The 16,869-nt window shown below is 41.2% G+C and overlaps 1 protein-coding gene across 3 annotated transcripts in view; it reads right to left on the bottom strand.

Moving 5' to 3' along the window:
- Positions 1-16,869, bottom strand: part of epha4b (eph receptor A4b) — an 88,443-nt gene that overhangs the window by 66,733 nt on the left and 4,841 nt on the right. For all 3 annotated transcript variants that reach the window (XM_056391066.1, XM_056391067.1, XM_056391068.1), the window contains exon 2: positions 4,625-4,689. In XM_056391066.1, the coding sequence (XP_056247041.1) occupies positions 4,625-4,689 (65 nt within the window). The remainder of the gene's footprint in view (positions 1-4,624; positions 4,690-16,869) is intronic.

The following is a 16,869-nucleotide window of genomic DNA, read 5'->3' as shown; positions in this document are numbered from 1 at the left end:
TTCACTGAAGCACACACACACACACAAAACAAGACCCACAGAAGTAACAGCCTGTCATCCCTAACGTGTCCTAAAATTCAAATGAAACCAGAATTGTAGGTGAAGCAAGAGGCACAGAGAAAGAAAGAAAGAGAGATAAAGAAAAGAGAGAAGAAAGGCTAATAAAATGCTGAGAAAGCAGCAAAAAAAAAGGCAAAGAGATTTTCAGACAAGTCCAAGCTAAGGTTGGATTCTTGAGGTTAATCTGATGTGACGGCCCAACAACCCGGCAAAAGCTCGACGCAGTTCACCTCCAAGTCCTGAGCACTAAAACAGATCCACATAAAAAAGAAAACCCCACACATTCTCACATAGACTCACGCGCACTTTCACTGGCTCTCTCACACACTCAGATGCTTTTAATCTCCACAGCCTCTACTGAAACGTCTACTGTGTATGAATTGGAGCTCGAACAAAACCAGCTCTCTCTTGATTCCTTACCCAACAGTCACTCTACTACAGAAACCGAGAAAAGAAGGAGAAGAGGCAGGAGACTGTTAAAGCTGCTGCAGTCAGCTGACACAAATGTCCCTGATAGCCACTTCAGAGTTTGAAGATTACATATAAGGGGATGTATCACTGGAGTCTCGCTTGACATTGTACGCACACAATAACTTCGAGTCATTGTGATCAACCACATTCGATTCAATTAAAAGAACAAAACACCAGACGGAGGGAGAAAGAGAGAGAAAAGAGGAGAGAGATGAATGAATGTTGGTAAATTACAGGCTCGCCTGGCAGCTAAATAGACCCATCTGTGCAGAGCTGGGACCAGTCGGACATCACAGGACGGTTGCACACACCCACACACACACACACACATACACACACACAAAGCTGAGTCCCCAGGGGGTGGTGATTAAAGCATTTATGGGAATAGTCATTGAGGGATAAAGAGGGCTTTATGATGTCTTTGTTTATTTCTTTGTAGGCAGAGTTTGGAGTGGCTGGATTACTGCCACTTCCTGGTGAGTGACTTATTTCCCTTGATGGCGAGTCTGTTCATTGTCACTTTTAGCTGGTGTAACGCACAGGTGTGTTTATGATCATGAAAACAACCTGCTCGCCTCCATGTTTGCAAATGATACACCAGCCACTTGAGAGCACACCTACCAAAAGAAGGGAAATGTACTCCCTAAACACAAACACACACACACACACACACACTAAATGAAAACTGTTGCCTATTTTGGTTCAGACTGAAACGCTAATTAACATTCAGAATGAAACCCTCCTCCCTGAACCCTCAATCACCTCGGCCAATCAGCACAGAGCCCGCTTGATTGCTTTGAAGTGAAGCAGAGACGTCGGATCGGGGTTTAAGTTCAACCATTCACCAGCTTAACATAATATCCCCCCTTCTGCAATCATCTGATGGGTACACCTACGAGGACATAATTGGCCTCCAACCGCTGGAACAAGCTCTGGCTTAGTGAGGACGGTGGGGTGGGAGGGGGCAGAGAGCGAGAGGAGAGGAAAAAAACACAGATGGAAGATGAAGAAAGAGAAGTGGGGGTTATGGAGCCTCTGGGGGGGGGGGGGGGGGGGTGTCGAGATGCTGCGAGGGCCTCCCATTTTCAAACATCATTAAGACGTATCTGTTTTGTGTCCCTCACGAGGAACACCCCTGCCCGGTGACAGAAGTGGGTCGCTCCGCTCAGTCTCAGGCACATCCGGCCCTGCACGGCTTGGATTAAGCGTGACCCTCGGGGGTCAAGTGTGGTTTTTGACTAATTCACGTAGACAGTGGTCTCACATTGGTGGGAATTGCCCCTCGCTGAGTCCAGTCCACAGGTTTAAAGTGCAAAGGTCAACTGGATAATCCCCCTGATATGAAACATAAAGACCTTCTCACAGCCCTTGCACCTTCCCCCTCTCAGTCTATCACTCTCTGTCCCTTCTCTTCTCCTTTACATTAGATCCAAGGAGCATTTCTGAGCATCGGAGACATGCAGTTTGTATATAATTATGATAAACAAACAGTACTGTTGCCAACAGGATTGGCAGCCTCTATTCGTCTCTACAGTTTTTTATGGTGTACGCCACCAAGCTAGATTTAACTAGAAATTCGCGGGCTTGTTTTATGGCACAAAAGGAGATACATTTACAAAGGTTTTATATGATGATGCAAGAAGGCTAGTAGAAGGATCATCTTGTAAAAATGAGCCCCTGATGCTTTTTGTTATTTATTCATTTATTTTTCGATACAGGTTGCCCACAGTAACAGCTTGTTATCCTCAGCCACCCCTGATGTAACGGCTCCCTGTTTCTGCTTTTTTTCTCGTGCAGTATTTAAAACTGAGCTACTGAGCAAACAGCATCCTGTTGCTTTGCTCTGTTTTTAATGAAGAAGAGCAAAAATAAAAGCTCAGCAACCTTGGTGACAAAAAACACATTAGATTTCCTGTAGGTGCTTCACAATAAGAGTTTGCAGCTATCCTCTGCATGAGGACACAGGGGAAGAGTGGATGACCTGGCGTAGCTCTGTGATTAAACTGGACTTTATGCCCATGTAAACACAATAAGAATTTGTTTAGCCCAGAAGATAAAGTGTGTGTCAGTGACGAGTCAGCAGACAAGAATGTGTGCTGATGACGACGTACCTCGCCTAGGTCAAATCATGAGAGCTTCATGGACAACAGATATAAAGCATTAACATGACACTGCATAGGCTATTATGCTCCTAAAATGTATTCTTAAATTTGTTTCTTTGATACAGCACCTGTGTTTCAAATGGAGAATTAAAAACTGGGATGGTGTTGAGTTTTGAGGGAACTACCGATGTGAGACAGAGGCTTCGAACAATATTGATTCCGCGCGTTCAATTTTTATAGAAATGATGTCACAATTAAAGTGGCACTATAAAAAGTTGCAGTGATGTTTAAAGATGGGCGCATATAACACAATCTCCTTGCCTGGCTTTCACTTTGTCTCTTCCTGTTTGTTTATGCTGCTTCAGCTTCACTTGCTTTGTGTTGCTTTAAGCTTGTTTGCCTTCTAGCTGTTTATGACAAACATAACTTTTATAGCTAACTGAAAACTGAAAACTGTGTGGGCTTTTTTTTTTTTTTTAAGAAGCAGATGCAGCTGCTTATTTCATACAATTTAGCCTTTTGAATTTGTCTTTCTATCTGACAGTGGATAGTAGAACAAAGAGGGAGGATCATGTTTATCCAGGAGGACGATAACATCGGCTTCATGTACACAGAGAGAATGAGAACAACCGCCAGAACAAAGACTTTACCAGCTTTAACCAATTTAATAATTTCCTTTGTCAGATAAAGCAGCTGATAAAACCTGAAAGTAAAAAGCACTAAAACAAAACAAAATGCTTTTCTTTTTATAATGTCTCAGTTGTAGTGTTTATTTAACAGAGGAGTTGTGTGGAGGCCCATAGAGCCAATCTCCTCTCAGTTCCTGTACATACTCAGGGAGGAGACGCCAGATCCGAACTATACTGACAGTTCATGAAAAAAGATATACACGATGGAGTTTATTGTATATATTTAACTTTCTAGCCAACACATTTGTTTGAGGGCAAACTAACAACACATGTGCTTTTCCGGGCCATGATTAAGCCACCCCAAACTGAACCATATTTTCAATAAGACTAACTTGCTTACTCTGGTTTTCAAAATTAGATTGAACCGTTTGGCTTAGCCACAGATGGAACACATTCTGCTTTTCTATAAGGACCTCAGTGGAGACAAAACGAACATACACAAACATCCACAATATGGCCACACAATCGGAGCATTTCAAATATGTGAACCTGATACCCTTGATTGCTTGAGAAAACAACCTTGCTTAGCGCTGCTCACTTCAGCTGCCTCTTGTCTGCTGCGCACAACCATGAAACCGCGTGTGGCATCCTGCAATTTAACACACCGATGCTGAATGGTGGAGAGGAAGTGCGTGACTCAAGGGGAAATAGAATTAATTCAGCGCCATTCAACAGCTCTACTGCTAGAGTGACGTACAGAACCCGCTCTTACTTCTTTATTGAATCAACTTTGTCATTCCTCCTCTCCGCGCTCTCACCCTCTTCCTCTCCTCTCACTTCTCTGTTGTCATTTCCTGATTCGTGCTGGCTGCACTCCAGACTCCCCTGGTCCCTATACATGTAAAAGGCTAGTTGCGTAACCCCCTGCATACATGGAAACGACACCAGCATGTACACACCGGTGTCCTCTTACGTAAGAATATTTACCCCTCCACACTGTCCCTTCACTCCATCGCCCAAAAAAATCACAACCTGTAAGAAATGGAGGCTCCAGTGCCACAGCGTTTTCAGCGCAGCAGAAATAATTTGTAAATTCCCCCTGCAGACTCCCGATTTAGCAAGGAGCGCTCAAGAACCCAGTGCTCTCTAAAACACACGCTCCAGTGCTGCTGCTAGCTCTGAGTCCCTGCCTGTTCCCTGAAAATAAAGCATGTCAACACGACCCGCTAGTTGTGATCAGATTTATACTTTTGCTGCCAGCTCCGGCGTAAAGAGAGGATGTTTTTTGTTTGTTTTTGTGTGTGTGTGTGTGTGTGTGTGTGTGTGTGTGTGCGCGTGCGTGTGTGTGCTGCATATACTCACCCCCTCATTAGGGTAAGCCTCCCAGCCCAGGTCGGCCAGAGCTGACATGGAGTCCAGCAACGTAACTGCAAGAACACAGAGAACAAAAACGTTAACTTACACATACCGAAGAGACTGCGAGTCACGTTTCATTTCTCAGCCTCCGTTTCCTTAAAGTCACGATAATGTTACAATATGCAGTGTGAGGAAATTGAATGCATCTCATAACATCATGTTGTAAACCTCCCTCCACCATCCATATAAAAGAGACGCCGAGATGTTTTCATGTTTTATACAAAGGTGTCTTTTGTTGCGCTGCAGTACAATAGCAGTGGCATCACAAGCAGTGGTAAACCTACAATTTCAACTTTAAGATTACTGTGGTTGTGCTGCAGCTGCTATGGTTCAAGGGGACACAAAGTCAGTCAGTGAAACGGCATCAAGACACTAAGGCAAGAGTATATTTTACAGTTACATTTACATTTTCTCCACCAAATACCGCTCTCTCTTTTGAGTATCAACCTCTCGAGCTCCATAGGCCTGAAAAATGTTTGTTTTGAGGGTTGTGTTGTTGAGGGAGAAAGGACACTGTGTTCAGGTTTTACGTATTAAAAGTGGGTAAAATGGATTTCGATATTGGCATGTCTTCGGAATGAATAAAACATCTGATATGATTTTTTTTTTGTGAGAATAATGCTTTTGTCTCATTCTCACACACATGTTGGACTGTGCACCTCAAGCTGTTATAATGGTCAGAACCATTTTATCCAAGCCCAGTCATTGGCTGGAACCGGATTTCAGAGCAGGAGAGGGATTTGAGAGGTTTTTGTTAACATTTCACATTTCTCACACTTTGAATCCAAGATCACTCCGATCCATGTTTTCCTTCAAAGGGCCAATTCACCCAATTTTCAAAAAACACATTTTCTTACCTGCCTTATGTATACAGCCTTTTTTTTTTAAACATATAACTCTCTGGGATTTCTGCCAGCCAAACACAGTGGAGGGAAATTGAATCCCGTTTGTGGTGCTCAAAGAATGAAAAAAAAAAAACGCAGGTAAACAAATTCAGCTGTAACTTCTATCTCGTCCCATTTACTCCGGAAATTCCTTTTCTCTGAACACTTCTCATACAACTCCACTGAAGAAATAGTCCCTTTAAAAACTGCTGACAACACAGTCTGTGGATTATCCAGACATTAGTTCTGGAGATTGATATCTCAAAACCTGGGGACATAAAACTAAAACTATCTCCATGGCTGGATGACATAATAAGTCAGTGACAGATGAAACAACCCTTTCTACAAGCGTTTTACAACAATTTTCCAGCCTAAAAATTGTTTAATACCACAACTAGAAAAAACATCTTGTTGGAATATATCACTTTAAGAGGAAAATGTCATCTAGGACAAAGTGCAAAAGTAGGATGAATGCACATATGATTCGTATTGCACGTTTCCTGTGTGCGATCTCCTGTGTGACAGGAGGAAGTGGAGGGAGGATGCAGGAAGGTGAGAATGAAAAGTGAGGAGAAGAAGGTGGCAGGTTGACCAGCGGGAGGCATAATGAAAACCTGCTCAGACTCTGGAGCAAGGTTCTCCACCTGTGTGCGCATGTGTGTCATTTGTTAGTGTGTGTGTGTGTGTATGTGTGTGTGTGATTGTTGAGGCTTGGCTCAGTCAGGTCCTAATCATGCCTTCAACACCGCTGACCATCAATATTTAATCAGTATCCATCTGCAGAGACTGCTGCTTCTCTCTTTCTTCTCTCTCTCTCAATCACACACACATCGTTGCTCTCCTAAGGTGATCCTCCCGCTATTGAAATCTTTGAACCTGTGCTGTCAATCCACAGATCTCAGATCAGACATCCCGAGTCACTGACCTGACACAATTGAAAATGGCTGCATCACTTTAAAACAGCACCTCTGATTTTTATAAGGTACCAGCGGTGACCTGGAAAAACTATTCCAAAGTAAGAAGAAAACAGAGTTTGCCCTCCTGAATGCAAATGAGACTAATCACTCAATTGAAAGAGGTACAAAGTGCCTGTTTACAATCCCCTCTGTGTATCCATACTGCCTGTAGGTATAACAAAGGAACTGTAAAATTGGTCCGACCTCCTCTTTTCCTGGCTTCCCCTCTCTTTCTCTTCCTCTCGCACTCATGCTGTTCATCAGCCCTAACTGAATCCCAGCCGTTCTCCTCCGCTCAGCACACCATGACAGCAGGGAGGCATGTCATGCTGCATTAGTGTGTGTATATATGTGTATGCGCGTGTAATGGCACGCATATCTGCGCGTGTCTGGGTGCGCCTGCACCCACACAGCAGCGCCTGCGTGAGAAAACAGCTAGAAAATAGCGCACTTGGTGTAATGAAGCAGAGAGAGAGGCTGCACAGCAGAGCCGAGGTGAGAGAGAGAGATAGATTAAATGAGAGGGATGAGACAGAAACAGTGGAGGAGAGATGTTGAGCAGCAAAAGGTCAGAGGCAGCTTCCAGCCCATGTGTGTATTCAGAGAAACTAAAGACCATTTAGACTGCTTTCCTCAGTTCATGAGCATTTGAGTGGCGTACAGAAATAGGACATAATAGTATAATAATATGTGATTTCAGGGCCCAACAGAGAGCGTGCACACAAACACACTCACATTCTCACACACACTCTCATATTTCTGCTCAGAGATAAAAGAAGTACCTATCAACAGGTTTGTGAAACGTTGTACAATCGTCTGTTTCACATACAGCCAATTATGCCAATTATATTCTCTGTGACTCTGACTTACTGTTGTACCTTCTCAGGTTTTTCACGAGGAGTACAAGTGAGTACAACCTGGTCCTTTTTAAAATTACTTCCCTTCAGTCTTATCTAGGCTGGGAGATAGTTTTGCTTTTATTTTTCTGCTGATATTTGGAGGGTACGGCGGTGGGGTGAACAGAACATTTTTGGACTTAAAACAGTGAAAAGTTTCACTGAGATTCAGCTCTAGTGTGTCTTTCCAGAAATATTGTCATGCTTACTTTTGAAAACACACAGGCCTCAATATGGTAATTTTGCACCGGAACTTCTTTCCACCAAGGAAGGAGGTCCTTATAGTATAGATGTTGTTGGTAGCATGTTATTCACACGTGTGGCTGCTGAACAATCTCATTATATTCACTCTCTTTTACACAATGTACATAGTAGTTAGCTAGTAACGTTCGCACTGGCCTTGTGTGTGACTGTGTGTTCTGATCTGATCTTAATAATGTTCTCTCTGTTGCTTCCGCTCTTTCTGTTTTTTCCTCTTTTCTCTTTATGTTTATCAAGTGGGCTTCAATAAAGTTGAAACACAGTTCCCAAAATGTTGAGCTATTTTCCAAAATTGTGAGCACCATAAATGAAATTCCAGCCCCCTGTTGTATTGTGGATTGAGGCAGAAATCTCAAAGGAGAGATTTCTAATAAAACCAAAACTATCTGCCAGGCTGGACACCCCGAGAGCTAAGCCGTAAAATACGCAGCCATCATTGCTTTTACAAGAAAAAAGTTTATAATGCGTCCGCTGATCGGTGCTACATCTTCAGGGCAGACTGGACACTATAGTGACTATTTTACTGGAAGGTGAGGAGACGGGTCAGGGCTAGTTGGTTAGCACACTAACTGCAGTAGAAACAAAACAAAACAGTTCCTTACCACCACTGGACACATTACTTGCAGAGTAAAGGAATAAAGTTTGATGCTGAACTTGCAACGTTTCTTCTAGACTTAGTGAGTAAACAGCTGTTAATGCTAACGTTGGCAATGTAGCAATAGCAAGACTTACAAATAGCTACTTTAAGACATTTTTTTGCATGTGGATTCACTCATTAGGCGGAAACTTCCCTTACAGAACTGTCTAGTAAGCCAAAGTGTTACAGAAGCCATTACATATTCTAAAGCCATTTTCCAGCCCACTGGGAAAACACACACATACATAAACCTACACGTTGACACTTTTTCTCTCCTCCTCACACCTCCTGTCAATACCACTTATCACTTGTAATCAATGACTAGACTCATCAATTATGTATTAGCTATAGCTTCCTGTGTGCTGACACAGCCAGTATGCATATAGGCTATATACATATATGTGTGTGTGTGTGTGTTCATGTGTGCTATATGTGTTTTGTGTCTGTTGTCAAAGAGAGGCTGAAAACAGAGAAATTATGAAAATACATTTCTCCCCCAAACAAATGATGCTTTCACCCTATCTCCCTCTCTCTGTTCTCTTTCTCAGGGGAATTGGCTAAATTGTGTGTGTGTGTGTGTGTGTGTGTGTGTGTGTGTGTGTGTGTGTGTGTGTGTGTGTGTGTGTGTGTGTGTGTGTGTGCGTGTGTGTGTGTGTGTGTGTGTGTGTGTGAAATCTAAGCCTGGGCCAGGCCGGCTTTGGCCCGGAACAAAAACACCAAGCTCATCACTAGGTCACTCAGGCCAGGCTCATGTTCGGTCTAATGACAAGTCTCTCTCTTACACACACACATTTACCCACATCTACACACATTAAGACCCACACACACACACACACACACACACACACACACACACATACACAATCTCCAGGTTGATGAGCAGCTAAACATGACATCTCATACTCACAGTGGAGCACCTTACAAATTTGAGCACTCAGTGACAACAGTGGAAACAAAACAAAACAAAAAAATCTGTATACAAACATGGCTTTCCCCTGCGTTTCTATCTAAAAATACCACACACAAAAAAATCACACATGGACAATATTTCCTGAGATTTCATCAGAGGATTTAAATGCACAGATCTATACACAGGCACATGTGACCTGATTACTGTGAGAGTTGTTGGGTTACACAGAGACACGCTGTCTTATTGATTTTAAGCACCAAACTGTGAGGTTTACATTTTGAGAATGAAAGATGAGGAGGAAAAAGGGGGTGGAGGGTGTGAAATTGTACATCAGAGATTCTTGTACAAATACAGTACACCACTGAAACTGCACCTACTTACACAACCATGTGCAGAAATGACAAAACATTTTTCAATCTCTTTGTCTCTCCATCTCCTTCTGTGTCTGTCTATTTTTCTTCTCACTCCCATTTCCTCCCTCTGGGGTAATTGTCTCTCTCTGTCTTCCTCTCTTTTTCTCTCTCCTTCTCTGACTGTTTATGTCTCTCTGCTGCTCTCTCTGCTACTCTCTCTCTCTCTCTGTCTCTGTCTCTCTGGTCGGCATACACTGCTTCAGCTGGGCTGCAAGAAGCTGTGATCCACCTGCCAAGAATCAAACGGCGCTGCCAACAGCCAGATTGGCACACAAAGAGAAAGAGATGCTTACACACACTCACACTCACACACAAAACTAACAAACACACACTTTAAGATGGTGCCAGTGCCACAAAAAGAAAAGCCTGCACAATAAGACCACCACACAGACTCAATATAGAGTACAATATGTGACTGCATAATGAGCTCTTAAGATCTTTTCTACTCAGAATAGAAAAATATTAAATGAATCAGTGGACTTGGTAGATAATGAAGGGCTTTGCTGACACCACCTTCAACATGCTGATCCTGCATGTATAGGCCTCATTGTTTTTACTTCTTCATGACGATAAATATAAGATTTTCTTTTAAAGGTCCCAGTCAGTTTAAACCAATTTTCACTGAGGTTTTATGTCCCTCAACACCCGATAACCTGCTTTGAAAATGCTGACAGCTACACTTTACAGTAATCCACTTTACAGAACCTCTCGTGAAAGAACATCTTTCAGTAATAGAAAGTGAGTAGGACATGATATTAAAAAGTAATAAGAATATAATAATGAATATTAAATTATAAGAAGTTGCAATACTCTTACTTTTTATAATGTTAGTTGTAAATACAAAGTGCACTATTACTTTCAAATTAAAATTACTTTCAAATTACTTTATTGCCATGTCAACACAGTTGCTTGGAATTTGTCTCTTACAACAAACAAAACAACATATTCACACAAAGATAAAAAAAAAAAAAAATATATATAAATTACAAAAGACAAACACATAAAGGATGACAACATAAAAAAACAAACAAACAAATCTATGCATCCATATCCATAAAATATGGATACAATATTTCTTTCATCTAAATATGACGCTACAGCCAGCAGCTGTTTATTTTAGCTTAGCTTAGCATAAAGACTGAAATCGGGTGGAACAACTAGCCTAGGTGCAGGTCAGCTGGTTAACTGTTTGCCCCTGTTTCCAGTCTTCATGCTAAGCTTGGTTAAACCATCTCCTGCTAATACGTCATATTTAAAAAGACAGTGAGGTTAATCATCTCCTCTAATTTTCTATAAAAAAAAGTAAGTGTATTTCTCAAAATGTTGAACTGTTCCTTTATATTCATCAGAGACACAGTACCGCTGAGACTGAAATCTCTTCTTTAAGACAACAAAAGAGGCTAACAGCCTGCTTTAGTAAAACAAAGCCTTGCAGCTTGCAAAGCTTTCCTCAAGATAACTTACTCTGCTCCAATATACAACCACACACAAGTACACACAGACACATACACACCCAATATCTCAGTATTAGTAGCACCACACACACAGAGCTTCCCGGCTTCCACTCCACTGAGAGTGTAGTTCAATGAGTGAGAGTGTTGTCAGGGCAACAAACGGGCCGATGGAGAGCAGGATGAAGGAGTGGGAAGAGTTGAGCTCTGAACTTTAGGAAGAAACTGGTGTCGTACCAAGACTGCTACACTTTCTCTCTCGCTGTCTTTTCATCAGTCCTCTCTCCACTCATCCACAAACCACCAGAGGCTCTCAGTCCGTCTTTTTTTCCTCTAGTTTTCTCTTTCCATCTGCGCCCTCATGCTCTGCTCATTTTATTGAAGTTCTCTGTTACTGTATATGCTCCCGATCCTATCGTGTGGTTTGTTTGACCATACAAATGTGAGATAGGTTGTCCTTCATAATTGATAGTTATACTTATAGATCAGATGTCACTGCATTTCAGGGCATGTGCATTTAGAGGAAGTGTTTTTATAACAACACCGCATTTGTATTCATACTTCAGATTTTCTCTTTTTGTGTATGGACGGTGTCTTTTCCCTGAAGCAGGCCTATCCCAGTGTACAATACTTCAATTTCACTTTTCAGTGCAATTTTTGGGGGGGTTAGATGAGGTGAAATCTGGCATGATTTCACAGTAAAAATGTTATTTTTCTTCAAGTGTGGTAGCTGTCTGCAAAATGTTTCTAAGAATAATTCAATGGACTTAAATTAAATTCTAATCCCAATTCTCCTTTGATTCAGTTCCATTGCTTTCCATTCTGATCAGAGAAATGTTATGTTGATCCTCTACATTTCAACACACATAGAATTAAATTCCACTTTGGGCTGAGCTAAATTACACAGATTAAAATCAGTTATATTAAGTAGCCTCGATCCGTATAATTACACAGTAGCCTATAGCTGTACAAATGAGTGATAGACAGGAGCAGCCCACTGATGCTAAAAGCTGATTCTCTGAAACACATGAAAAAAATTCAATTACGTATTGACATGCATGGCTAAGTGGTAGTTAAGTGTCTGGATCATCAGTCGTCTGACTTACACAAATTAAATTATAAAAACTGTGAATGAAAGTATAACAAAAATAATAACTGTATATCATTTTCCCTTAAAGTGAAAAACAAAGTTGATAGAAGTATAATTAAACTGACAAATCAGCTCTGAAATATAATCATTCACAGCTCTAACAACACTGTGAGTATTTTTATAGACACTAAGCTGCTGGTCATGATCAGGTTTTTGGAATATCACTTTAACATGTTTGTGCATGTAAACGCAGAAGCACTCATTCCTGTTTTAAGAAAATGAAATATTCCTGTGGGACGCGCAGAGAAATAAATGGCATCATGTGGCATATAAACACAACACTGAGGCTACTGATCCATATCTGTGTGTGCAGATGTGTCGTTAACATTAAAATGGTGATGTATACACTGATGTGCACGTACGACACTGACTAATTGGTTATCGTTTGTTGCTTCCCTCTTCCATTATCTACCTTAATGATGGAGAAGTCAAAATACACCAGAGCAATAAATGCAGCTGCATTTATTTCAGCAGAAACCAAAGTGGGCAAACCCTCGACTGGAACACAAATAACAGAGTGGTAGGAATGTTGGGGAGTCAAATCATCAATCATCTATACAGAGATATGCAATTGCTCTCTATTCCATATAATTATCATTGCGATACTATATATTCCACAGAATCTGTTTAGTCAGTGATTTGCAAATTAATGGGGACACTTACAACATTAGCTACTTTACAACGAATGTGTGAAGCGCCGTAAAAATAAACTGTGATGTGCCACTTGCTGTTGCTTGATTGGCATATTTGGCCATTCAGTACATATGTTGAATCATAAATACTTACACCAGTGAAATATGTATGAGACATTGGTATGAATGAGTAGTACTTTACAATAAGACTCCCCTTATAAAGTATTTATGAATGGTTTATAACTATTTTATTAATTAGCTTGTTAACATTTTATAAATCATTTATAAGATGTTGTAACACATTAGATAAAAAGGCCAACAGTGACTTGTTGCTTGCCAAATAATGAGCCCACATTTCTCTGTGCTGTTAAACCTCATATCTCTTAGTTACTGAGCTTTCTTTGTTTTCTCCATCAACCAGCATTTGTACCTGCTGCTTCATCACATATTTGTTAAGTTACTAGCAATTAACCACCGTCAGCATTTTAACGGTCAAAAACATTTGAAACTGGCAAAAGCGTGCCTTATTGTAAAGTGTAAAACACATCGCCATTTATTAATGACTTACTATTATTTATAACTGGTAACGCGTTAATAAACGGTGATGGGTTTTACACTTTATAATAAGGTTCCATTTACCAGTTATAAATGGTAGTAACTCATTAGTAAGATTAATGAGTAGTAAGCATTAACTGGATCTTGCCGAATAGTGAACCTGCATCAGTGTATGAAAACTGTGTTATGTCTTGTTTTTGATTATTTATTTATTATTTATAAAGTGTTAACAACCGAACTGATAACCTAATTATAAACCATTTATAAATATTTTATAAGGGTAGTTTTATTGTAAAGTGGTTCTGAATGTTGCGATGAACGATGCAGAAAATTGTCAGATCAAGTCAGCTTTAATCAAAGTCTTCATGTCTCGATCAAAACAAGAAGAAATTACAAACCAGCTGTCATCACTTCGTTCTGTTTCTAATCATCTATCTCTGTGCAATATTCTCTCACATAACTGATACAAAGAGGGAGACTGCTCAGATTAACCAAGCAAATCCTATATAGAAAAATTACGCAGGACAAACAAGAAAATACATCTGCTTCACTTATCAAAAGTTCTCACTGTATTTCTATGAATTTTCATAAATAAGCCAGACTCAATGTGAGATAAATCTAACCCAATTTCAGGTAAAGATAAGTGAAGATAACAGATGAGTTGTCTTCTACACTGCTGTCACAAGTAGGGAGGTAATGTGACGAGTGCTGCAAAGCTCAGCTGCTTTAGTGAACTGATTTTTAAAAAGGAATGTGCATGGTTTATTTAAAAAACCTTATTCTCTAAAGCCTTTAAAAAATGCTCTGAAAAACTGCTCAAAAGGCAGATGGTGCGCAAAACCAAACCAAAATGAAAATATTCACGTGCTGTATGTGATGAACTGTACCTCGATGAGCTTGCTTTATTTTATTTTTTATTTTTTTGGACCCCCCACCCCCTTTTGACAGAAGGTACATTAGCCTACTCTGCTATTTCATATACACTGGTAACACTAGCAGAACAGAAAAGATGCCATTCTGACAGACTATGACAGGAGCACTGCCCTAGTTTGTCGCTTGAAGAGGCTCTTGAGTGCGTGTGTGTGCGTGTGTGTGTGTGTGTGTGTGTGTGTTTGTGTGTGTGTGTGCGTGTGCGCTAGTGTTTGCATACACATGTCTGTGTACGTGTATGGGTTTGTCTGTGCATGCTGGTTGAATGCTTACAGTGTTGAACTGTGACAACCAGTCAGATCCGGACACTTGTTTTTTTTAATAAGACTCTTCCACTAGTACGCCAAAAATTCATCAAGGGCAAAGAGCAACACACACACACACACACACACACACACACACACACACACACACACAAAGCAGAGAGTGAGAGTTCAGAAACATGCACATGTGCCTCCACATTACGCCCAAACTGTGACGTGTCCTACAACTAATTTAAACTGTTAAAAGAGCTAGTGAGGATTGAGGGGAGTGAATGAGCAGTGACAGAGGAAGCTTTTATTTTCCTGTAGTAAAATACAGGACAGATAATTCTGCAGGGGTGTCTTTCCCTAAATTCTCCCCCCTCGTGTGTATGTGTGTGTGTGTGTCTCCTTTTTGGCTTTTCTTCACCTTTTTTGTGCTCTGTTGGTTCTTAAGACATTCCTCCTGATGGGACAAGAGCACACACACACACACACACATACAGGGCTGTCACACAGTGGTTGGTCACAGGAGGGTAAATTGGCCTGGAATCTCAGGAGTGAGCCACGGCAGTGGAGACGGATAGGAAATCACATGTCAGATAAAAGTGTGCTTAGACAGGCTGCTACTGTTGATACACACATATATGACATAAATACACACACACACGCGCGCACACACACAGACCTCAGTACCTGTCGGTGCCACACACCTGCAGTAATTGTCTGTCTAGCAACTTGTCTGTCTGCCCTCCCTGCCGCCATCAAATCAAACTTAAACCAATTTGCAGTGATGTGGACACCATCAAGTAGTAAGCAGAGAGACGTAACAAGCTTAACTGGCAAAATGCTGGAGCTAAAAAGGATGACGGGAGAGGATGTAATGCAGGAAAACTCATGGGGGAATTATGCTTAAACAAAACAACCCCAAAACAACAGACAAATGTTTGCTAGCTTGGCTCTGTTTGGCAAACCATCACAGGATTCAGCTAATATCCATGCATTGATAACATACACTCTTCCCTTATCTCGAGAAAATGTCTAGAAGACACATGCAGACAAAAATCCCTCATCCAAAATACTTTAAACTGCTAAAAGAAGTAGCTGTTAGAAAGTTATTAGGAGTGTTTTCTGATTGGATACTTTATATTTGGCTAAATTTGGCAATTACTTTGGTAATGGTTGAGGAAAGATCTTGGTCACTGTTAAAGATATGAATGGCATGTTTGAATACCTTCTGACACTTAAATTCAAGCTAACAAGTTCTCCAAGGTGTTTTTGTGCTTATAATACCCTCACAGACGTTAATCAGCAGAGAAAAGATTGGACCACTGGTCAGCAAACATACTATATCTACGGCTGACCCAAATCCCTCTGCTGTTTGTTTGTAAGGCTGCCTAATGCAGCCTTTCACAGTCGTGGCACGAGCCAAGCCTGCAGAGCAAACAACAAAAGAAAAACAGAAAGAGAGAGAGAGAGAGAGAGAGAGAGAGAGAGAGAGAGAGAGAGAGAGAGAGAGAGAGAGAGAGAGAGAGAGAGAGAGAGAGGGGTGGAGGTAAAAAAACAACCAAATTCAATTTAGCCAAATTAAAGGTCAGGACAGGGGGTGCAGGGTTGGGTGGTGTATGTGAGTGAGGAGGGGCAGTGAGAGGGAAAGGAGAATTGGTTTGTGTGTTTGTGTGTGTGTGTGTGTTGTGTGTGTGTGTGTGTGTGTGTGTGTGTGTGTGTGTGTTAATTCCAGGGTGGCGTATAGACAGTGGTCAAGGCCCAGTGATCAGTGATTTGACCAGCAGTTAAGGGCTTGTTCAGAGGGGGAAGGGGTCAGCAGACGTTGTGGTGGAGGAGGGGGGTCGGCGGGCGCAGGGGGCACTTATAACCAAACTTCACTGCAGCCATCAGACATCACACACTGAGGGAAGACTGCCTTTGACATTAATGAACTCTGCATTTGACGGGAATCGTCCAAGCCTAAAAACTGTTCCAAGTTCTGGCTGGTTAAGCCACACACATGTTCACCCTTACGAAAGGAACGGAAATAATGTGTTAAGCTGAAAACCCATTGTTTTCTTGTAGAGAGATGTAAAACGAATTAAAACACACACGGTCTACAACGTTACATTCCTTACATTCCAAAAAGTAAGACGTAAATGAAGCCACAGCAAGGAGAAAGTTAGCTTAGGTTAGCATAGAGGCTGGCGTTTGTAAAACTCACTGATTAACACATTATATCTTGTTTGTTGAATGTATTGACTTCCTGAAAACCTCACAACGATG

Source organism: Seriola aureovittata, chromosome 12 (assembly GCF_021018895.1).
Source record: "Seriola aureovittata isolate HTS-2021-v1 ecotype China chromosome 12, ASM2101889v1, whole genome shotgun sequence".
Classification (NCBI taxonomy): Eukaryota; Metazoa; Chordata; class Actinopteri; order Carangiformes; family Carangidae; genus Seriola; species Seriola aureovittata.
The sequence above is the reverse complement of the archived record's forward strand: the minus strand, read 5'-3'. Positions and strand labels throughout refer to the sequence as shown.